Raw genomic sequence first — 24,070 nt, 5'->3', positions numbered from 1 at the left:
TTTCAGTCAGTGGAAATATTTCTACAGCAGCAGGCTTGGTGTTGGTAAAAAGGGAAGTACAACTTACGCTATCATCAAAAAATGATAATTTCCTGAAGGTGAGAGGGTGAGTGGGAGTTATGAGACTTCAGTGACCCCTTCCACAGCACACTGCTGGTTTAAGCTGTTCCTTGGGTAATTGAACAACAACACGCTGCTGGCTAGAGATCAAGTGTAGCTGTACACAATTTCTTCCCTTTGTTTCTAAGCACAGATCATACTTTCAGACAATCCTTGTGAATAGTCCTAAAGCCACACAGAAGGAATACCAGTGGTAGTTGGGACATGAAAGGTAGAGTTTTCATTCCGTACTTTTCATATTATATCTGAAAATGAGTTATTTTTATCCATAAGTAAATTAGATTACCTGACTTTTAATAGAAATGCTATTGAATCAGCACAGCTGAACATCATTGAATCATGAAAATGAGATTATTGTGTTGCTGAAGGAAGACAGCAGGACACAGAGCTGGAGACACTGTTAAAGCCAGAGCATGGCTTGGTGGCCATGCCTCATTCAGATTATATGCAGCTGATGGGTATTTCATAGAACAGTTGATGAAATACAAATCCCAATTCTACACCTGTTTTCATTTAGTGTCTTCCTTTATACCTAGGCAAGGAGAATGTAGAAAGATGCTATGAGCAGCTATAGTCAGTGCCTTGGAAGGAAAGGCTGAGGAACTGTGGCATGTTCAGTTGGAGGAAGGAAGGCCTTCAGGGGCACCCAACAGCAGCTCTGCCCCAGCTCTACCCCAAGGATCTACAGGGACCTTATTGAGAGGTTGGTCCTAGAGTAATGTGTGGCAGGAGAATGAGAGGAAATCTGCACAAATTCAAAGAAGAGATGGTCAGACTGAATATAAGAAGCTTGCTCCCCACAAGGACAACCATGCATTGGAGCAGGGCCTAAAGGTTGTACAGTCACCAGCCTTGAACAGGTGAGCCTTGGAACACAAGATCAGACTAGATCGGGCTTTGAGTAACCTGGTCTGATCTCATAACTCACCCAGGTGTGAGCAGGAGGTTGGACTAGAGACCTCCCAAGGTCCTTTCCAACCTGACTGATCTATGATTCTGTGAACCTATGCTCTTCGCTTATGCACAAATACAGTTTAGGTGGTATGATTGTTCTTCTGAATATGGTACCATACAAGCATTCATATGGAAGAACACGTATTGAAGTTGTGTGGAAGAAGCCAATCTTTTTCTAGTTTTTCTTAAGATAGGACATTTCCAAGTATGAAAGAGTGTTACACAGAGGACCTGGATTTAGGTTGTATAAAGTACATTGCCGTCATATATTTTCAGCTTCCTTTAACTATTCTGCCAAGTTTTGGTGAAGAGAGATAACTTTGATTGACAAAATGTTAACACTCAGATTAAGAGGAGGGAAAGCATCCTTGAAACCTTTATGTTTATTTGTTTGGTTTGGTTGGTTTGTTGGTATTGCATGGGAGACCAGATTTTGGCTTCAGCAACTTCTTTTGAACTCTACTAGGTGATAAAGGAGACCTCTGACCTTTCCGATACTAGTCAATCATAGCCTTTTGGCTACATTAAAAGAAGTATGGCTAACAAGTTGAAGGAGGTGATTCTCCCCTTCTCAGTGAGACCTCACCTGGAGTGCTGCATTCAGCCCTAGGGCCCACGGCATAAGTGAGACATGGACCTGCTGGAGCGAGTCCAGAGAAGGGCCAGAAAGATGTTCGGAGGGCTGGAGCACCTCTCCTGTGAAAAGAGGTTGAGACAGTTGGGGTTGTTTAGCTTAGAGAAGGCTGTGGGAGACCTTCTAATGGACTTCCAGTCCATAAAAGGGGCATACAGGAAAGATGGAAAGAGACTCCACCAGGGAGTGTACTGATAGGACAAGGAGTAATGGTTTTAAAATGAAAGAGGGTAGGTATAGACTAGGTATTAGGAAGAAATTATTTACTGTGAGGGTGGTAAGGCAGTGGAACAGGTCGTCCAGAGAAGCTGTGGATGTCCCATCAAGTGTTCAAGGCCAGGCTGAATGAGGCTTTGGGCAACCTGATCTAGTGGGAGGTCTGTATCTTTAAATGAACATGAGATATCTTTCCAAAGTATAAGCTCTACTTCAAACAGAAGTTATAAAACTGAATCAAAATTGGTTATTTTTCTCTGTTTTCTACTCAGCTTCCTTAGTTCTGAAATATATGAATTTACCAATCTCAGCTGAAATGAAAACTCACTAGAAACTGGAAAAAAAAAAAAAAAAAAAAAAAAAAAAAAAAAAAAAATCAGATTGGGAAATCTGTTTTATGTCCTGATTGGAATGACAAACCTGGATGACCTCTGAAAATTACATTTTTGATAGGCAATACAGTACAGTAAGTGATGTTAAATATTTTATAGGATATGGTTTTTGACCCTGAGAAACAGTTGACTTGTTGACACTGAAGTATCAGCTGGGGGAGTTGTACCATTTATTCCATGTTTTTTGTAGGATTTGGGGTCTTGACATTTTGTCCTGCCTGTTACAAAATACAAATTCTACTGTCATCATTCATTTCCTTTTTTTGTATGTACTGTGCTGAAACCTTGGACTGTGAATAGCCTCTTTGTCTCACTCAAATTTTTATTTACTGTTGTGACCAGTTGTGTTTTTTGTCTTGGGCTACAAAAATTAATTCACATTTTCCACTTGGCTAGCATTTTACCCATCAGTTTTAGCATTAAAAAAGATGGCTTGCTGCATACTGCATTAGGTCTTTTAGAACTTATTTCACTGTGTTTGAAGCCCCTCAAAATAATCAAACTTTTCTAAAGATGAAATTTAAAATTTTAAGAAGATTTCTATTAATCTGGATTGAGAATCATCAAGTAAAACACTTTTGAAAATACAGTTGAACCGATTTACATTTGAAAATCCAGTCAAACCGATTTTTGTTTGTTTGTTTGAAGTGTCTTAATTTTTCTTGTTCCCCCCCCTCTGGAATATAGATTTGTTTTCCATCATCTATCTGGCACAGACTACAGAATTCATGGTCTAATTTAATCTAACTCTGGTCTAATTTACTGACACTGCTTCTCAGATGACCTTCAGTGGTACTGGTTTTTGCTATTTTGTTAGTCCTTTTCTAATCTACAGAAAAGGAGATTGCAGTATGTCAGTAATGACTTCACTCTGAGAAATGTTGAAAAAGAAAAAGTGACACAAAATGAAAATGTTAAAATAGAAGATCCCATCCCAGTTCCCAGGACAAATGTTATTCTTTTTTAATTTGTTTAGAGTATTTGGGCAGCTTTTCTTTTCTTATTTAGCTTCATTCAATGGCTAAATTGCCTCACTAGTTGTTTTGTACCTGATTTGCCACTTACTCATGCAGAGCTGTCTCTACTCACTGATTTCTGTGGAGCTTTTTCACAAAAAGAATCCAAGCACAAGTCCATTAAATTATATTTTTTTTTCCCCAGGTTTTTCCTCATAACCTATGGTATTACTTGCTAGGAGTAATTACTATAATACAGCATAGATGTTATGAGATCTGGCAAAAGAAGTGTCTTCATGAATCACTTACATTCTCTAACTAGCAACACAAAGAATGCCTTTGGAAAACATACAGGGACACCTTGCCACTGTTCTTTTCCTTGCCACATCTACTCCACGAATTAGAGTGTCAGTTTTCTAAAATGTTAATAATATTTGGGTTTGTGATAATGCAAATTTTCTGTGGAAATTTGAGCAGATGTTTCCGGTGTACCTTAGGTGGAATTATGTTTTTTTAAAAAAATACCTTTTGCAGTTACCGGGAGCTAAATCCTAACACCCTGTCCAGTTTGTTAAAGTAATTCTAATCTATTCAGTGAGATGGAGAGATATAAATAGGGATGGAAAGCATTCTCTTCTTAATCCTCACTGTTTCCATGGCAGATGAAGCAAAGAGCAACAGCAAGGATAAGCATGAGCATTGATGCAGTAGTCAGTGTAATTAAATTAATGAAAATTAATGGAAACCTTTATTAACTTCATTAAAGTATTTCAGAAGTCATATGCATAGTAGTGCTTTATCTAAATCTGATCATAAAAAAACTAAGTAACCAAACTCTGAGGAAGCAAAGAAGTAAGGGACTAAGGGGCTGGGACTTTCCCTCTCTTTTAAGTACCACGTGAGTGTCTCAAAAGCAGTGTGGGTGGAGATGTATTTTTTCTTTTCCAGCGCTATATTTCCTGTGCTACTGAAAAGTCTGTCATGATTGTGCCAAGCCATCATTGCTGAAAGGCTGTCTGAGAAAACCAAAACTATGGATTTTGTTACTTTGAAATTTTTGTCTAGTTTTCAGAAATTACAATTTTATCACCTATATTCCAGAATTGCATGAGCATATATTTACCATTTCTTCTCTCCCTGAAAGACAAAATATCCTATAGGGTCACTGTGGGAGACAGTACAAGCTGGGTCTCCCTCAATGATTTCTTTCAGGTACTGGAACTACTTGAAATGTGAACATTGCAGAGTTTCGCATTTAAACAAACTCTTTAATTCTTTCTGTGCATGGGACATCAGCAGTGGGAAAGATTTCCTCAGTGCATGGGATATGTGATATAAACTGATATAAAGAATATGTCTGTGAATTGCATGAACCCTCTGCACCTGCTGCCCTATACCAGTGTTGCTGTACAGCTTGCAGTAGTATGTGGTCTGCACGATGTGGTAAGGCATTTGGCTACTTCACACCACCGCCCTCAGCCACCTGTTAATCACCGATCTCTAAATACTTGTGTTAAAATTCTCTTTGGAGTTACATTTTCTTGGTGCCATGCCTCATGCATCATTATGGAAGTGCATAATTATGTATTTTGCTCCCCTGTACTGAATACCAGTTCCTGGATTACTGATTTCATTTATTATTATTATTAGTAGTAGTAGTAATATTACTACTACTACTATTACTATTTTTCCAGGAGTGCAATGGGAGCAATGCTGTGTTCAGCATATGCAGGGAAATTAGATTGTGGACTCATAGCCATACTTAAGAAGTATGTTCAAGATGCTGCTGGAGAAGAAGATATCATTGTAAATGTCTTCTGCATGGCTGGAGTACAACATCGTGAGGGCAAAGCGCTGTCAAACATTTTCTGACATTTAGCCACCAAGGCAGCCTAAGTAGTAGTGTAAGGGATTCTTTCTTCCAGGTCCTATTGAATACACCTAGTGAGGCAGAAACTTAAGTCATACATGAGTTTTATTTATTGTAAATGCACAGTGATGCAAAATCCTACGAAATCTATTTAAGAATTGTTCTCTCTGCTCCATTAAAAAGTGACATGATCAAAAGAGACGGTGGACCTTACATTAGCCAGGCAGTTAAATCAGTTTCTATGCTTCTTCTGTATTTGAAATATCTGCTGAACTTAACCATTCATTTCAATTCACCAGTACACTAGAAATTCTACCAAGCCAGTAAAAGTAAAAGCAATTTCTGGGGAGAAATCCAGAGCTCTGGTCTTGAGAATGAAATATTTCAGCACTCCTATCACATATGACAGTTAAGTAAATCTGTCCCTGGTGCTGACTTTATTAAATCTTTCTGTGCTTAGTAATAAAATACTGTCACCTCACCACTACCCATGGTAATGGCAGGGGAAGTCAGTGAAGACCCTCAGTGGATTCATGATAATTGGAAAATGTGGAATATACACATACTAAGAGAAATGAGTAATACAGAGCCATCCAACAGTGTGGAGGTAGTGTGGTTAATTTACAGCCTGAATGAATGTCTCATGTATTCAGAAGCTGCCTTGAATAATAATTAATAAAATTGGCTTCAGAATGAAAGGAGACTGTGCTCATCTCAAGACTCAGCCTCAAACTTGCTCCAGAGTCTCATAGTTACTTGGTCTGTTTTATACAGCAAAATCCTTCAATTAAGTCCTTTCTGCAGGCTGAAAAAGATGTATCTCACATGAAGTCAGTTGAAAACAATGTATCATCAATTCTCTTCTTTGACACTAAATTGGTGCTCACATTTAATTTAACTCAACACTGGAAAAAAACTCTGCTGCTGAAGCACAGCTTTAGTTTTCCAGCATTACTCATCCTAGAGGGGTGCCCAAGTAGTAAACAATTAGGAGTAGGGAAGTTTTTAGGAGCTAGCATATTTAGATTCCTCTGAGATACATTTTTTTTTTCCTCTGTAAATTCTGAAATAATAAGTCACCATCACCAGGCCTGATCTGCACTCACTGACTTGCCGTCCTGGCTTGACGTCTGCCTTGAAGCCTCACCACAGCAGCACTTTGTGATTTGGCCTCTGGGCTGATGCTAGTTGCCATATCTGAGTCTTCCCTGCCTGCATTTGTTTGTCAGTTGTCAGAAATATTCTTCAGGCGCAGACTTTGAAAATGCATAAAATATTTCCAAATCATACTATTTTGACATTTTCATGGGAATTTTGCCAAAATAGAATGAACCAGAAGAACTTTATTTTTAAATCTAGTTCTAGCATGTGCATGATATATGTACATAGTCTTATCCTCAGATAACATAGAGCAGAGACAACTGAGGGAAATCTCTTTATAATTAAGCCAATTGAGTACACAATCTTTTTCCTTCAGAAAGAGGGTATTTTGGTAATTAATCTTGTACAATGAGCACATACTGTATCTTTTGGGTAACCTGACAGCCGTGGAGACTCTCTAATAAAGCATATTACTTTATTATTTTTTAATTATAAATATATATATTTTAAATTGCTTTCCTTTATTTTTCTTACTCTTGTCTCTCTGACTTCTTTATTTTGGTCCTTCTGTATGGAATCTTTTAACATCAGCATTTCTGCACATATGTTAGCACAATGGGTTGCCATAAAGGAGAACAGAATCATGCAGTTTCTACAAAGTCACCTCAAAATTCAGCCTGGGATAGGGACTATCACTACACAGTTGCTTCAATTCAAAATAAAACCAAAAAGCAAATAGTGCTTCCAAATTTCCTCAGAGGTAGTATGCTTTACAATTGTGAAATCTGCTACTGACTCATTCAAGATGCACTCAGGAATTAGAGAAGTAAACCTCAAAGGTAGCTCCATGTATTTATTGGAAACTTTAGTGCATCTCTTTCACTTTATTTGCAATAACGATGCAAAAGGGCAAAAAAAAAATAAAATAGGAAATGTGCTAGAAATTAATGTAATGTGTAGTCAATAACACCTGCACATAATAAATATAAATAGTTGTTTTCTTATGCATAGTTTCTCAGCAGTAGTTTTCCAGATGCTTCACAGCAGTGATTGGTAATATTGAGCACACCAGACATTTTTTTTCATGACTTTTCTGAAAAAAAGTCGAATTGCAAAAGACTTTCTTATTTATCCAAGTCTAATTCATAGGGAAAGGGAGAAAGAACAGTGAAGTGACTCAAGTCACAGTGACAAAGGTCAGTGACAAAACTGCAAGATAAGCTCAAATCACCCTATCTGGCTGCAAAAGCACTTGTATGCAGTAGGAGGACTAGAGTTGTAAGGCAAACATCTTAATGTGTGAAGGATAAACCACCCCAGGAACAGTTTAAAAAAGAGTGGGGGTTTAGCATTCGGTTTTATGCTGGGGTTTCACACTGTTACTCAATCCTGTAATATCATATGTAAACCTTGCTTTGTGTCTAACTTGCTTAAAGCACTCAAACAAAATAGGACCTTTATGCAGGCTGCACAGCAGGTTGCTCCTCAACCACTCATGAAATAAGGTGGTAGCCCACACAAAATTGCTTTTTTTCCTCTCCACAGTTGCAACCACATCCCATTGTGATAAGTAAAATGTGAGTTCTTCTTCACCAGAGACTGATTTTTCACTTTCTGCTTTTGTACCTTATGTAAAGGGTAGAAACAATACTTGCCAATTCACAGAGTTTTTCTGAAGATTAATTTCACTGGAATATTATTCTTGAGAGAAGCTGAGAAAGTTAAAGTCTCTAGCTTAGCATATTCTAAGGCTTATTTAAATGGTGTATAGGCTCTAACAAATAAAGAGAGCCCACATAAGCCAGGTTATCTCAGACACTGCCAAAAACTGTGATAAGGTGTTGTAAGAGATGACATTCACTTCTAAAGGAGTGTGCTAGGAAAGCAGCCTGGGAAGCATTGCTTCTTACTGGGTATTTCTTCTGCGCCGAGGTGAAGAACTCCTTTGCTTTGCATCTTTCTGGCATCACTTCATCTATGCATGATCCAAAAGACACTCAGGTCTATGGGAATCTTTTCTTTGCCTTGGAGGAATATTAGCTCACAGTCTCACATTGCAACATAATTGTAGGAGTGTTTCTAAGGAGTGCTTTATTCCCTTTTTGTGAACTTAAGAGAAAGAGTTTTTCCATATTTTGGATGTTAGCATTTGTCAACTACAATCAAAAGAAGGAATCTATATTCTGAAAGCCCTCTATCCTTAAATATGACAGAAAACCAGCAGTCTTTTGTGTCTTCCATTTACATCAGTATCTGAATATATATCAGTAATTACATGAAGCTTGTGACAACTCCAAAGTCAGTATTAACATCCCCATTTGAGTTAAAGATATGGGAGCTCAAAGAAAATAATTGAGTGTTTAGAGCTATAAAGCTAGCCAGTACAAGTTGATATACTCCATTAAGCATAGCTATTATATATTAAGCTATACAATTCTGAATGCACATTCACCTGCAGCACTATTTGCTGTAAGTTTTTGTCACAGAATAAAATGCTGCAATTGTCATACACTGTTGTATCTTTAATTGTTTGTAATTTCAGGGTAGTGAGGAAGTTTAGAAACACAATCATTTTTAATAGAACGAAATCTTGCATTTAAAATTTCTTTTACCCACAACAAAGAAAACAACGAAATTTTAGTATGCACAAAACAGAGGCATCTATTGTAGTCCTTTTTTATCCATATGTGTTAATGACTTTCCTGCTGGTTTTGAGATAAGCACCATGAGGAAATAAATATTTCAGTCTTTACTGTCACAATGGTTTTGACTGAGTAAATACTGTAGGTTTAGTCCCTTGCTTGTTTTTTTCATGATCTTCCTAAAGCTCAGAAAACAGTTTTACTTGAAATTACTAGGACACTTGCCATTTATTTCACTGGAAATTAATGAATAGCATTGCTAAACAGTACATAGAAGACAAGAGAAAAAAAAAAAAAAAAAAAGTTTAGTTTTCCTTACTTTCCCCTGGTAGTTTGAGAGCCAGAAGTTTTAGAGTTGGCATCGCTTTGGGTATTGGTGGTATCAGTGCTGTAGGATGACTGCTTGAGAGCTCTGTTTCCTGCTGCTCTATCCTGGCTTGGAGTGACCTCTTGCTGGAGAGGGGTCTCTCTTGCATTGCTCTGTAGAGATGTCATTTCGCTGCTAGATGAGCTTCTCATCTTATCTTTGTCGGAGTCCCCATCACTGTGTCCATTTGACTGGCTTGCAGGGATGGAGGTTGTAGAATTGGAAGTTTTCTTCACTGCTTTAATTCCCAGAGTCTTGTCTGAAGATGCAGAAGTGGGTGCCTGTGATGCACTCTCCTTGGCAACTTGTATCTCAGAATAGGGTGACCCTGCAGTTGTCACTGCATTCACAGAGCCAGGCACTGCAGTTGGAGATGGGGTCATGTCTGAGTAAGTTGTTGGGCTTTCACCACCTTCTTCTGTGTTCCAAAGCTTTCCTGGAGTATTAAATCCAAGGTTGCCACTCTGGAAGTGCAAAAGTAACAGCAAGAAGATAACCTCCTTCATTCTGCTAGTTTATAAATGCTAAGGATGTCTCACATTTATTTCCCAAGCAAGAACCCTGTGGCTTTTCTCTCCTCCTGAGCTGCTACTCATACAGCAAAGAGCCTACCCAGAGAATGTCCTGCTGGGGTTTATTTTTTGTAGAAAGGAAACAGGTTTTGGTGTTTCAAAACTGACAGAGGAAGCCTGGTTTCCTGTTTCTGTGGATTCCTCTGCAACCTTTGACCCCTTAGAGAGCAGGAGCCTGGCAGCCTGTGTAGAAGGAAAAAAAAGAAGTTTTTTGCAGAAGGCACAGGATAAAGATTAATGGCACAATAGAAATGTGGAAAAATATGTACTGTGAAGTAATCCTGAGGGATAAAAACTGAAATTGGTAGGTAATTTTCCTTTCACGTGTACATGTGCAGAGAGCAGAAGTGACTTGTCACATGCACTTTGAATGATTTGTACTTGTGACCTTGTTATTGAAAAATGACTTGGAAAACTGGTGTGCTACATAAAGCTCAAAGTTTGCTGTGTCTTCTCTTCTGCTTTGAATAATTAAGCACACTGCTGCCAAACATAGGGAGGTGTTGAAAAATAGGATCATGCTATACTCATTGTTGTAGTACAAGCTTTTTTATGTAATCACTTACCTGTAGGTCATTGGCTATATATGCCACATCCTGGTCCTATAACATTGCTCCCACCACTCAAAACAACCTGACACCCTTCCTTAGGGTATTTATACATATTGATGAGATTCCCCCTGAGCTATCTTTTCTCTTGCCTGAAGAGTCCCAGCTCTCTCAGCTTTTCCTCACAGGAGAGATGTTTCAGTCCCTGTATTATTTTTGTGGGCTTTCACTGCGCTCCCACCAGTATCTTCGTAGCTCTCTTGTACTGGGGAGCCTAGAATTGGTGCCAGCACTCCTGGTGTGGCCTCAGCAGTGCTGAATAGAGGGGAAACATCACCTCATTGAACCTGCTGGTAACTCTCCTCCTAAGACAGCCCAAGATACTCTTAGCTTGCTTTGCATCAAGGGCACATTGCTGGCTCATGGTCAACTTGGCATTCACCAGAACTCCCAGGTACTTCTGTGTAAAGCTGCTTTCCAGCCAGCAGGCCCCAGCATGTACTGGTTCCTCCCCAGATGCTGGACTTTGCAGTTCCCCTTGTGGAACTTCACATGCCCTTGTGGACGTTCCTATCATCTCATAGCAGAATGATCCTCTGGTGTATCAGGGACTCTTCCGAGTTTTTTATCATCTGCAGACTTGCTGAGGGCACACTCTGTCCCATTATCCATGTCATTAATGAAGATGGACCTTGTAGTACTACCTGACTAAATGGAGGCTCCTATTTTAGGATGATCAAAAGAGTTCTTTAGACTCATTGACTTATTGACTGTCTTGATTAGGAGCTCGGTTTTGCTGCTTACACACAAGCATAAGCTTGGATGTCATCTTGCACAATGTGCTCTAGGTGATCCTGCTCTACAGAGGGGTTGGGCTAGATGATCTTCAGAAGTCCCTTCCAATCTCAACCATTCTGTGATTCTGTGTCTGGTGTCTTTAAGATTGTCTTGGATGGAAGAGACATCTACATGGTCCTGGCAGAGATGGTGTATAATCTATGGGAGATATGTGTCCTTCAGGGGCAGGATATTTGAGAGCATTTGAAATGGTGTTAGAAGCTTACAAACTGAAGTTTAGACCCCTAGTTCAAATACAGACTCATATTTATGGACACTTAAATCCATATTCCTAATTCTGCTAGCTCAATCCCACATACAGACAAGACTTAAATGAATATCCTGAATCAATGAATAAAAAGGAATTCCTTCCCTTTTACTGCACACTTTAAATTCCTGTAACCTCTTTCATAAAACTTTCAAGATTGATCTTAAAATTAAGGTCATTTTGTATTTTTTTTCCTACATCTTTTACTTGTAAGTTGTTTCAATACCTCACAGGGCATTAAGTTATTTTCACAATGGAGTCTGAGTAATATAAGATGGTATTCTAAACCAGCATCAGTTGCAGCCTTAGCATGATATTGGGAATTTTACATAAATGATCAGACGGAGATGGTGGATGTTCAATATAAAGAGTGAAATATATATATATATATATTTTTTTTTTTTTTTTACACCAGAAAGGTAAACAAATACTGAATCAGATTACCCAGAGAAGTTGTGGGATCTCTGTGCCTCGATATATTCAAAACTCAACTAGTTCTTATTGAAGTCAATTAAATTTCTGTAATAGCGGCTCATGTTTTGTGGTGTTTGGATTAACAGTGTCTTGCTTTCAGTTTCCAGTTGATAGTCTGGCCTTTTAGGTGTGCCAAAAGTTTGGGTTTTCCATTTGTTATCATTTTATTTTACTGTTTTATTGTATCTTTAATGTGTAGGATTCTACTGTGCAAGTGAAACCCCTGCCATTTTGTGATATAACATGTTAAAGAAGAAATGCAGCTGTGCTCCCTTTCAGAGACTTTATTTCCCTCTTCTTCTCATTCATAATAAAAGCCTGTAAAACCTTTTGTATGTAGACCACAGTCTAATGAGCAATCTCATTGAAAGGCTAACATAAACTATTTCATGTGAGTGCTTCTCTTTCTGAGCTCTACATTAGTGATTTTGAATTAATACCATTACCTGAATTAGCATCTGTCATCCCCTATTTTTAGAAATCCCAAGATAAAAAGAGAGGTAAATTACTCTTGACCATATTTGCAAATTAAATGCAAGCTGGCTTTAAAAAAATAGTAGCAGCTGGTATATAGTGTGTTTATTTATGCAATCCACTTGCCTAATAACAAAAAAAATGCTTGTATTCTTCCTTCTATTACCCCACTGCAAGTGTTAATTATGCCTCTGCAGTCAACACAGCAACTGCAGATTTCCACCAATGCAGAGAAAAGCAATGTAGAAGAATCTGGCTTTTGGTGGCTGGAAAATTTCATTACAACAGTGCTTTTTCCCTCTTTGAATACCCTTAAATTAACATTTATAATTAATATAATTTTATTAATAAATGTCTGGGCTGTTGATCACAAGTTAAAATTAGTTGAAGTTGTTTTTATTTAGCAGAATAACCTTGGACTGTAAGAAACACTGGGTATCAGTTTTCAGATTGCTGCATGCTGGATCTAAATCCCAAATTCCTCATAAATAGTATTTCAGCATTAGTTCACATCCAAGTGCTGCTTGTCTCACTGCAAACTGAAGATAGGGAAAGATAAGCGCTTAGACACATTTGGTAAAACTTAGGTAGAAATACATGTAGGTTCAAAATTATCCTGAAAACTCCTACTCAACACACTGCTTACTCCCTTATGCGTAAATCCACAGATGCCACTGTTTTTTCAGTAGTTGTATTAAAGTGCTACTGAAATCCCTGAATATTGGGCTAGCCTCATGGATTTTTATTGTAAAATTTAAATGTTAGTATTGGAGCAGAAACTGAACCTCAGGTTCCGAGTTCATGGATTACTAAGTGACCCCTCCTGGAGTCTACATTCATTACTGCTGCACACATATTCTTCCATTCAGTGAATCTTAAATTTAATATATATTGGCACACTGAGCAGGAGGGATGGAAGAGTTCCTTCTTCTCCTATGAGAACACAGGGTGGTAAAAAACACTACTGGGAGGTGGAAGATATGGTCTGAAGATGTAGCTGACCTCCTGGTGGGCATTCAAATCAACAGTCTACATTACTTTAGAAGAGCAGCACCCTTCTCCTCACAGAAGAGCTATCACTTCTTAGTTCTCTAGAAGAAAGAGAAGAGCCTTTATCTTCAGGGTCTCAACTGTGGCTCTCGTGATGGGGCAAGCACTTTGCAGAAGCCTGAGTAAACTGATCAAAGCTGGGATTTTAGAAACACTTTTGTACTTAACATCTGGTTATGGCACTCATTCAGTTCTGTGACTTTAGACAAATCCTTGCTCATGTCATTGAATAATTTTAGTCATCTCTGGGGACTTTAAACTCTCCCCAAGCAAAGTGAAGGGAGTATCGGGTTTGCTCTGTTCTGCAGTTAGACGGCACATTCACTTTGGCAGAGCTAGTGTTCATTCTTCAGATTATTAAACAGCTTCTATAAGCTCACCTCTGCTACACTGCTGTGGTCTGTCTCACTGCTTTTTATCATCCTCACTCTTGGAGGTTTACTAGTAGTAAGGCTGTCCTTAGCCTTAGAGTAGTCTGAAGCTGCCAGAATCTGTAGGGGCTGGCCAGCCAAGAATAAGTGAGGTCAAGGATTGCACAGCCAGATCATTTTCTCCAACTATGCCGGCAGCTACAGCATCTGTAAAACACTGCTCAGCCCATGGGCTGTTTGTCTGCTTAGCATGCAGTGTCAAAAGCAAAATGGGTAAAAAATATGAGTTTTTATATGAGAAAGCTGCCATTTGGTAGCATTTTACATGTATTCCACTAGCATGGCTGCTCCTGGGAGAATTTAGCTTTCCTGTGTCTCAGATAAATTACATTTGTGTTGAGATAGTATTTCACATTACTTCCAGTACCAGGTCCAGTGAAACAACCACTTTGTTTTCTTCTCTCATATACAGACAGGATAGGGCAGCACTAAGATCATGAAAATAGACATAGAATCAGGAAGAAGAAATAACTTCTGTAACTCTGCCATGGTGGAAAAAGTTCTCATCAATTTATATAAGCTCTAAACCTACTCTATATAAGAAGAGAAAGCAAAGTCTCCTTTTCTTCTCATATTTTCCCTATCAGCTCCCAAAGTAAGCACTAGGCTTCTGAGCAGTTCTGAATTCCCATATTCATTGTTTTAAAAGTTAACAGCATGTATCCAATGTATATGGCTGGTTAGCATGAATTGATAGGACATGCCATATAAGAGATGCCATCATGCTCAAAGTGGCTACGTACAGAATCACAGAAATCATAGAATGGCTTGGGCTGGAAGGGACTTCAAAGATCATCCAGTTCCAACTCCCCTGCCTTAGGCAGGGACACCACCCACTAGATCAGGTTGATCAGGACCTCATCTAACATGGTCTGGAACACCTCCAGGAATGGGGCATCCAAGACCTCTCTGGGCAACCTGTTCCAGTGCCTCACCACCCTCGGAGTGAAAAATTTCCTTTTAACCTCTAATGTAAATCTCCCCTCTTTTAGTTTAAAACCATTCCCCCTTGTCCTATCATTATCTACCTGACTAAAGATTCTTATCCATCTTTTTTTATAAGACCCCTTTATGTATTGAAAGGCCACAATGTGATGTCCCCAGAGTCTTCTCTTCTCCAGGCTGAACACTCCCAGCTCTCTCAGCCTATCTTCGTAGGAGAGGTGCTCCTATATAACTGATATAAGCATTGTGTAGAATATTTTTCCAGAAAAATGAACATTGTATGTTCACATTATAAATCTAAAATAAGATTCAGTGAATAAATAAGATTCCTTTAGGTTTATTTTGACTGTGAAACACCACTATATCCCTCTCAAAAACAACTCCTTTGAATCTTTACTTAGAATATTCGTAAAAGGAAAAATCATTACCTTATGTGGAAGGAGATAACAGCACAGGGATTTTCAAATTAAAGGTCAGTATGTGCAGTTTGCATGGTTACTGCATGAGTTCTTAGTGGTTTTGATGACTCAGCTACAATCTAGGTGCTAAGAGTCATATTCCATCTTTAGCATCATCCTTGATCAAACTGAACAATAGTCCATAGTATCTGAGCAAACCTTTCCTATAGTATCATGTCAGAGCTGTGATTTGAAAGTAATTCTGATACATTTTTCTTCTTTGACTGTGAGTAAGATTTTAGCCCCAAAGGCACATTTTTAGGCATAAATATATATATTTTCGTATTGAAAATATCTTTATGTGGGAACTGTGGCAGCTGGTGAGGGAGATTGCTCTCTGCTTTGCTCTCTCTAACTTCAGCCTATCCTTAAGACAAAGGTGACATCAAGCAAGTGGGAATTGATGTGGTCTGGCTTCTAGAGTTTTCTTCCCAAAATTGATATTAATATGCAAATAAAGCAAACAAGCACTAGGATTTCCTAGAACAAAATAAATAACTTGCTGCAGAGCTCTAATCTTGGACATTTCCTTCTATGTATTACTTCCCAAGTATGATGGAGACAGTGATCTTTGGTGAACATCATGGCCTCTTTTAGCAGCCTCCACCAGATTCAGATAAAAGTCAGTTTAGCTTAGGAAATGCCTGCAATATTCCGGTGACCAAACCATTTGCATGGGCCTAGAAATCAGCAAAGATAAAGGAAAACAACAGTTACTTTTATAGCTTTCAGAACCAACACTAAGAAAAGCTTGGCTAACCCCCAGAGTCAAGTCTTCACCTTACTTGCATTTAATTCAGGAGACTGTGGCAAGCTGTGGAAAAAGTAAACATTTCTGAAGGACAGAAATTTCCTGGATGCACTTTTAATCTGTCTGGTGGTGTGACATTCCCACGCATATCTGCTAGTGAGAAAGCTTTGTTAGCAACACTCTGTGAAAAACAAACCGTGCTGCTAGAGACAAGCACCGAGAAGCTCCCATGCTAGTTCATTTCCTAGTATATTGATCAATAATATTCTGTGGAAACCAGGGCTGTGACAAAAAATAAAATAAAAAAGAGCAGTAAGAAATTCCTCTGTTGGTACCATCCATTTAGATCTACAGTGGGCTGCTTTCTCACAGTGAAGGATGGCACCACAAAGAGAGATCATGAGGAACCTCGTGAACATTAGAGCTGCAGGTGCATGGAAGAATGACATTCGCATGAAAACTAGAAGTAACCAAACCCCTTTCTTACAATGGCAGGTCATCAAATTCCTAATTCCTCCAGGACATGAATTATCTCTGTTTTGCAAATTGCATTCAACATGTGTTTCTCTTCCTTTTAGCAAAAAATGGTCACTTGGTTTGGCTGCATTTTTGCTTTACATTGGTGGAGATGAGAAGAGAGATCAGGATGCTTCCATAATCCTTTTGTTGCAAAAAGAAGGGAACAGCTAAGGGACAGGTGACTGAAGAGGAACAAGGCATAAAGCAGAAAGGAAACTGAAAGAGGCGAAGAACAAAGAGCTGACAATTAAGGAGATAGTGACAGTCCTAGAAAGGGAACTCTTTACTAAATTTTGGATTTGCATCTTTGATTAGGCTGATTTAGACCTCGGAGTTTCTTTTAATTCCAAGCTTTTCTTGACAAGGATGAAACAAGAAATTGCAACAAGTAGAACACCAGAATGAGACCTATGCTCCTTTGTGTCCCGGTTGTCTCCACAGAGGCCCCTCTCTTTCCTTATACTGCATGCCACTGCCAGGTCATATAGAAACAGGCAGATGAAACCTGGTAAATGAAATGTGCTTTGTGTCTTTTTCTAGCCTCACAAACATGAGCAGAGTGTTCAGTGAGGGGCCTTCCCAACTTTGTTTCCTCCTTTCCATTTAATTCATTGTATTTCCTGAATATAACAAAGGATACCTAGGGCATTTCAAAAGTTACAGCCAGAAACAACCCAAAATTACCAAGTTACTGGTGGATCTGTCAGACTGTGCAAGGAGCAACCCGCAGTTGCCTATGCCTGCATGCTGGAATAATCAGATTGAAGCAATAGTTGATATCCCTCCCATCACTGTTTCTTTTAACTGCTGTTTCCATGACAAATATACAGTCTTGGCTTTCTACAAGCACACTCTTTTATCACTTCTCTTGTAGATATGTATTTCAAGGAAAAAATAGATTTTTTTCTCCCTCTTGAGCACCTCAGTCTGGAGTGAGAGTCTCAGATACTTAAAGGGACAGTGAAAGGCCCTTTACTTTTTTTAAGCATAATTCATGTGCAAGATACACAAAGAGCAAGTCTTAATGAATGCAATCAATGAAAAATGCTCTATGAAAATCCGCATGTGATTTCCTAAGACCGTAAGCATTCTGATCATTATGTTTTATTTTTCTACATTTTGCTTATTTGATTCACCTATGTGTCAATTTTCTTCTCTGTATTTTATGCACAGAATCAACCTGTTTCCATTTTCCAGCACTGAGGCCCCAGTCTTGCAGATGGAAGTGCAGATAGATGTGAAGGCCCTCCATCATGCATGTGATTCAGTGCCAAACTGCCTGAGGTGCTAGTGGAATAGTGGAAAAGGGAAGGTGAGGATACAGCTGTTGACCCTTCAGTCTGCATAAATTTAAATCCAAGTTTATCCATAATCCTGCTTCCTAATTTTTGGTGTTGTGCTTGATGTTGTGCTTGATGTATCCAGCTTTGGCTGGATACATGGCTGAAGCTTGTTGCTGCTCATAGCAAAACTGCACTTACAAACTGCACAGGAATAAACATGGCAGTCTCTGTTTTTTGAAATGAGCTTTGGTTTTATAATCACATTGTAGTTCAGTAGGGAAAGAACTGATTTGCCTGGTGTTTCTCAACTGGCATCTCTGTGACTTGAAGTATCTCCAGAAGTCCCTTCTAACCCCTACAATTCTGTGATCCTGTGAAGTACATTAGGTCAAGATATAGTAGTGTCATAATTTCACTCACCTGTGACTCAGGGGTAAGCTGGGTATCCCTGAGCTGCACGTAACAGAGGAATCTGTAAAAGGAGCTATCTCCAGATCAGAGTAGTCCTGTGGCAGAGAGGTATTTTGTCTAGCTGGATCTTTAAGCAGGTTTTTATATGAATAAGATTGGTAGAAGAGATGAATATGCTGAATGCCTTCACAAGAGATTAATATGATTTGCAATGACTGGCTGGAGCCAGTTTCCAACACTGATTTTCATTTAAGCTGCTCAGTTTCTTTCACAGAATTTATCATGTTTTTCTCCATTTTTCTCTACTTATAAAAATACTTGGGGATCTATGTTCCTTAAAATTGAGCATTTGAGGATAGGGCAAATTACCTCTGGATGTGTCCAGTGAGATCAAATTTTAAGTTTCCAGTCAGAAAATGGTTTATGGCCATGGGGAAAGCCTAAAAACCTGGATTTATTTTGTCAGAAAAGACATGACAAACCAGCTGAAACTCACCCTTCACTGTAGCCTTTGAAGAAAGATTTTGAAAATATCTTTCATATCCAGATTTTAAACCTTACATTCTGTCACTCTGTACATTGCTACCATTTAAGGCTGTCCTTTGTTTTTCCAGAAACCTTAGTTATGTGTGAAGCTTGTGTATGCTGAAGGTTTTTCAAAGCACGCTGCTGTTTCAAGGAGAAGGTTACTGTTCCAAGACCTAGGAACAAGCCCTCTCTTATTTACTGAGACGCTTTCACCATCATATGGAAAATAGATTCGTGAGACTTTTCCCTGGACCATACAATTAACTCTATTCCTAGAAAATTAGCTAGAAGACCTGACATGCCCTGAGAGAAAAAATGAAGGAGGGCAAGAGGAACCTTTGTGTGTAATCTCCAATTTGAACAATTGTCGATCTGTCGTAGTGACTAATTTTTTCCTTGGAACCAAAAAGCAAAGGAGGGGTGACTAATGTACTGTGCAACGGTTGCTGCAGCTGGGAGTTTAGATTTGGATTGGAGCCTGAAGAAGCTTAATTTAGAAAATAATGAGCTTTGGGAGTAAGTGTTATATCTAAATATATGTATGTATGCTCATGTATAGTAGCCATGGCACAGTAAGTACACGAGCTCTTGGATTTCAAGGGTCTCTTTCCTGGCTGCATCAATAAGAGGAAAATGGGAGGTTAAGAGAGAGTCAAAGGAGATAGGAGCAAGTAGTAATGGTCACCAGCTACTAATTTCAAATGAAAGAGCTGGAAAACCTTGTACTAAGTGAATAAGCATGATTTCTAATTTCACACCTGGCTTCTTGGTTTTGTTTACACTTTCAGATTGAATCACCAGGAGCGTGCCAGTAAATCTACAGAAAAGGTTTATTTATTTTTAAAAAATAGAAATAATAATAATGTCCCATTTCATCAAAATGCTTTTCCTTTTCTTATGTTAGAAAACCCACAAATTAATAACTGTGTATTTTTCATTTCCACACCAGTCACCAGTGGTGAAAAGATGAAAGGGAAATAAAAAGAAGAGAAACAGATTGAGTAACTGAGAAAAGGCTTTCAAAATAAAAATCCCTCACAGAATAAAACAAAAGTGAATGTAAAATTGCTCCACTTTATCAGCTAAGAAATTTAAATTTCAAAGCTTCTTATGAAACCCTTTTTCTCTCTTCTATCAACTCTGCTTAGAGCTACACTGGAGATGAATTGAACCCAATACGTTTTATCGTTTGTAGCTGAAAGGTAAGACCTGCTACCACCTCTTTTAGCAACTGAGGAATGTAAGATCTCAGTGTGACACTGAGCACAGTGTTCCTACAGGAGGTACAGCAATATGAGCCTGTCTGATCTATATTCTGAGTGGCTTTAAATCCTTCTGAAAAGATCAGGCAGCCTCCCGATCCTTGGCAGGAAGGCACTGAGATTTGCTCAAGCCCTCTACATCACATTCAGACATTGAAAAAGAAAAGGAAAAGACGTTTTCCAAGCATTGAACAATTGGATTATTCAAACCTGGTGCAGGTGTAGCAAAAGGGCTTTAGGAACATGGCCTGTTAGTGCCCAAGATGAACTCATTTGGGAATGAATACCCAAAGGAATTAGGAGTGACCAAGGCTTCACCTTCCCTTTAAGAAGTTAAGTGGTTGATCCATCATTTCCATTTTTCAAGGGAACAGGAACCATCTATTATGAAAAACGCCAGGCTTTTCATTGGAAGTCACATTGTTGGGCCATAGTGCCAGGATCCTTCAGAGACCTAGAAACAACAAAGGAGCCACTAATTTGACCGGCTGCTTCTTGGCCTGGGAGGGAGCTTACCTTGACTTCATATATTGTATTGCAGTGAATATCACTGGTGAGAAAGGCTCTGTAAAATTTCTGCATGATTTTGAGCTCTTCCAATCTAATTTTGCTGGAGAGAGAAATCCTGCTCTTTCAACATCTGCAGAACTTCTTTCTCCAGCTGATTCCACTGCATATGTGTGTTACTTTCCACTCCTGGGGAATACCAGAGCTCTGAGCCCTTTGGAGGCTGATTATTTTTATCTCCCCCAGCTCTTTTCTATTTAGAGGAAAGGGAGTGGTGTAGGTGCTTTTTCTCCTCTCCCTATTTGTACCAAACAGCCTTTATGAAATGTCTGGACTTTTTCTGGCTTCCCTGAAGCTTTGTTTTAGATTGTTTGGTTGCAACAGTTGCCTAATGACCAGGTAACTATAGCTAACCTGATTTTAGTGTTTGCAAGCTTTGTAAAATGGTGTGATATAACACTGACTGTTATCTGTAATTAACACACAGCAATAGCAAGGAGATATTATGTACAGAATGAATTATCTGTGACCCTCAAATAAAATGCAGCATAAAGGACCACGGGCATGGGATTAGAGTGGAAAATGTAAAGGATCGGCACAGGATATCAGAGGTCCCAGGACTGTGAACAGCTCAGCTCTGGTCAGTTATTGGTTTTACACATAAGGTGTGTTCCCCTTTCTGCTCATAACAGGATTTGAAGCATATCAACCTGATGGAGAATTTGAGTAATCTGGTCTTTAATTTGGATGCAACACACTGGTAACATGCGGAACAGAATCTGTAGTGCTGGTAACAAACTGGAAGTAGCAGGAGAAAAAAAAATCTCTATGTGCTGCAGTGCAGCACAAGGCTTGCCAGTAAGCAGGGCCGTTAATCAGGGGTGTTTCCAACTGCTGGAGGGGCAGTCTCATTTCTTGTAAAAGGACGCTCTGTTAATGACATGAGTTGTGGATGAAAACCCAAAGAAAATGTAACAGAACAGAGCGGGTTACACCGTGCCTGCCTGCCTGGGCAGCTCTCTGGGTTTATGGAGTGGGTTGCAAGGTCTGCTGGGAAGTGCAGGCTTGGCAAATTTACAAGGCATAGTAAAATGAAATGACAATGGCTAATTACTGGCTTTGCAAACTGCTTGAACTGAACAGCACATTTTACTGTCATGTGGCAGGAGGGGCCCCAAGACATTTGCTTACGATTGAGTGTGAGCCATGCTCACCCCTTGCAATAATAAAATTTTCCCTATGAGCCCCGTTTCAATTTTTACATGTTCTGCTTCACTGTTGGTTTGCCACAGCCACATTTGCTGAGTTTCAGTCAGTCCTAGCTGATAAATTTGTGAGACAGAGGGGTAGAAAAGACAGCGGTACTTTGGGATGGTAGCTGTTGCTGTGCGACAAAATATACTTACCTAAAGCAGTAGGGCACAGCCTTCGTGAAGTCATTCAGGGAATCACTGCAGGTTATATAAAAGAATACAGGAACGCCTGACTGAAGGTGCATTATGATGTTGAATAACCCACAGTAGAAGGCATATAATACATTTAGGGGAACGACAGGCTCTGTGTTCACTGCCTGCAGCATGCCTCAGCATTCAGTCCTGCTGTTGTCTGGATCAGGTGTGGGGTGGCATATGTATTCATATGCACGGATCCATTAGCCTGAGCACTGGATCTCCTTCCTAGGGCCACCAGCAAACTGGTGGAAAGGCTGGGAGGTAAGTAGGGGCCCCCACTTTGATATTTTGATGTCTTTTTCCCTTTTCCCAGAAATAACTTTACTCTGGTGAAGAATCTGTGTCTTGTGCTCCCTTGTAAATCTGGAGGTATTACAGAGCTTAGATATCAAAATGAAATTGCATACTAAAGATGGTGATGGCTTGAGTGTACACAAAGAAAATAACATATTCTAGCATGCAGCATTGACCTGAGTGCTAATGGTGCAGTCAGGCTAACCTGTAATGCAGGGTTTGAGACTTTCTTCATCTGCTGTTGTGATTACAGATTTCAGACAGACAGTCTATTGATGGCAGAGAAAGAAAATTGGGAGAACCAGAGCTGCTTGAGAGACCAGGGCTACTTGAGAGAGCAATGCATTTAGCAGTCATGATAGAAACAATAAAATAAGGTTAAGCAAGTTGCAGTATTTTATATATATATATATATATATATATATATATATAGTAATTGTAAGGAGAGAACAAGGTATTTCTTGCAATAAAACTGTCGGTATAAGTCCACAAAGGCAATTCTTTCCATCTGAGAAACTGATGAAGATCAAATGTGTTTTTATCAACATTCTTGCATAGGCACACGTAGAAAGACTTGAATGTGCTGGAGTGAGGAAACTCAGTCTGGGAGTCTGCGTAGCTGAACAGATATAAAATTCAGCCCTGCTAAAAGGCTCCGTGTAATGTACAGCTTCCAGATATAAATGTACATGCAAACAAAATGGCCCTCTCCAACCATTCCACACTGACAGGCCTAGCTAAGGAAGGCTTTCATTTGCCTATGTTGATGCAGCCTAGATGAGGCACTTAGCGAGTCTCATTTACAGAGTAGGTCAACAGCCTGCTTGCCTCCTCCAAGCTACTGTCTCCATGCTTTGACTTAGTTGTCGAATCATCCTTCACTCTAGTTTGCAACCTTTCTGGCCTTCTTTCTAGATGCGTGAACTGCAGTTAACATTAGGAACTTGACTCCACATTTGTTTACCAGGTTCTAAGCTCTGAGATGCTGTGCAGTGTCCTTACGTTTCCTATCCTCTATTATACTCTGTCAGTTACAACCTTGTCTCTCTCTTTTCAATGTACAAAATTTGCAGAGAGGGACATGAAGAATATGTCATTATGTTGTGGCAGAAGAAGTGGTCCAGTAACTTAGCATACTCATCAAACTGTTTTCTCTAATGGATTAATGCTTCTCAGTGTTCAACCTCTTGCTATGTTCTTTATAGTTTTTAGATAATGAACTCTTCAGTCAAGCAAAATGCATCGGGTTCAATGAGAATTAGACTTAAATGAAAATTTCTCTTGGTTCCTTATTCTGTTACCTTAACAACCAGTACATATACCTCACAACTAAAATTTCCTTTGGAAGTGCCTCTCTGTTCCACATATATTTCTGTTCTGAATATTCAATTAAGAATAATACTAGATATCAAATATTGACATAATTTGTATGTGACTGTTTTCACATAGGAATTCATAATGTCAGATAACGAGCAGTTTGCCTGCAAAGTAGGATTTTTTTTTTTTATTTATCCAAAAAAAAAAAAAAGGTCAAAAAGGGAAAACTTCCTGTTTAAGAAATATAACACCAAAGACAAGATTACAAAATGGATGAAATTAATAAGAAATTCTCAATTTTCTCCAACAAGCTTTACATAAGACAGGTGTGTTTTTCAAAAATAATTTCCTTGCGAAGCAACCAGTAACCAAAGCAGAATTAATAACTCTCAATTTCTTTTTAAGATTTTTCTTTTTCTTCTTTATGAAGTAGTTTCT

At 39.0% G+C, this 24,070-nt stretch overlaps 1 protein-coding gene across 1 annotated transcript in view; it reads right to left on the bottom strand.

The window, feature by feature from the left end:
• The window catches only part of MMRN1 (multimerin 1), a 42,172-nt gene extending 32,300 nt beyond the window's left edge, over positions 1-9,872 (bottom strand). The window contains exon 1 of the mRNA XM_084517916.1: positions 9,205-9,872. Within this exon, the coding sequence (XP_084374042.1) occupies positions 9,205-9,758 (554 nt within the window). The 5' untranslated portion in view covers positions 9,759-9,872. The remainder of the gene's footprint in view (positions 1-9,204) is intronic.
• Positions 9,873-24,070: the final 14,198 nt, after the last annotated feature.

Source organism: Aythya ferina (assembly GCF_964211825.1).
Source record: "Aythya ferina genome assembly, chromosome: 4".
Classification (NCBI taxonomy): Eukaryota; Metazoa; Chordata; class Aves; order Anseriformes; family Anatidae; genus Aythya; species Aythya ferina.
The sequence above is the reverse complement of the archived record's forward strand: the minus strand, read 5'-3'. Positions and strand labels throughout refer to the sequence as shown.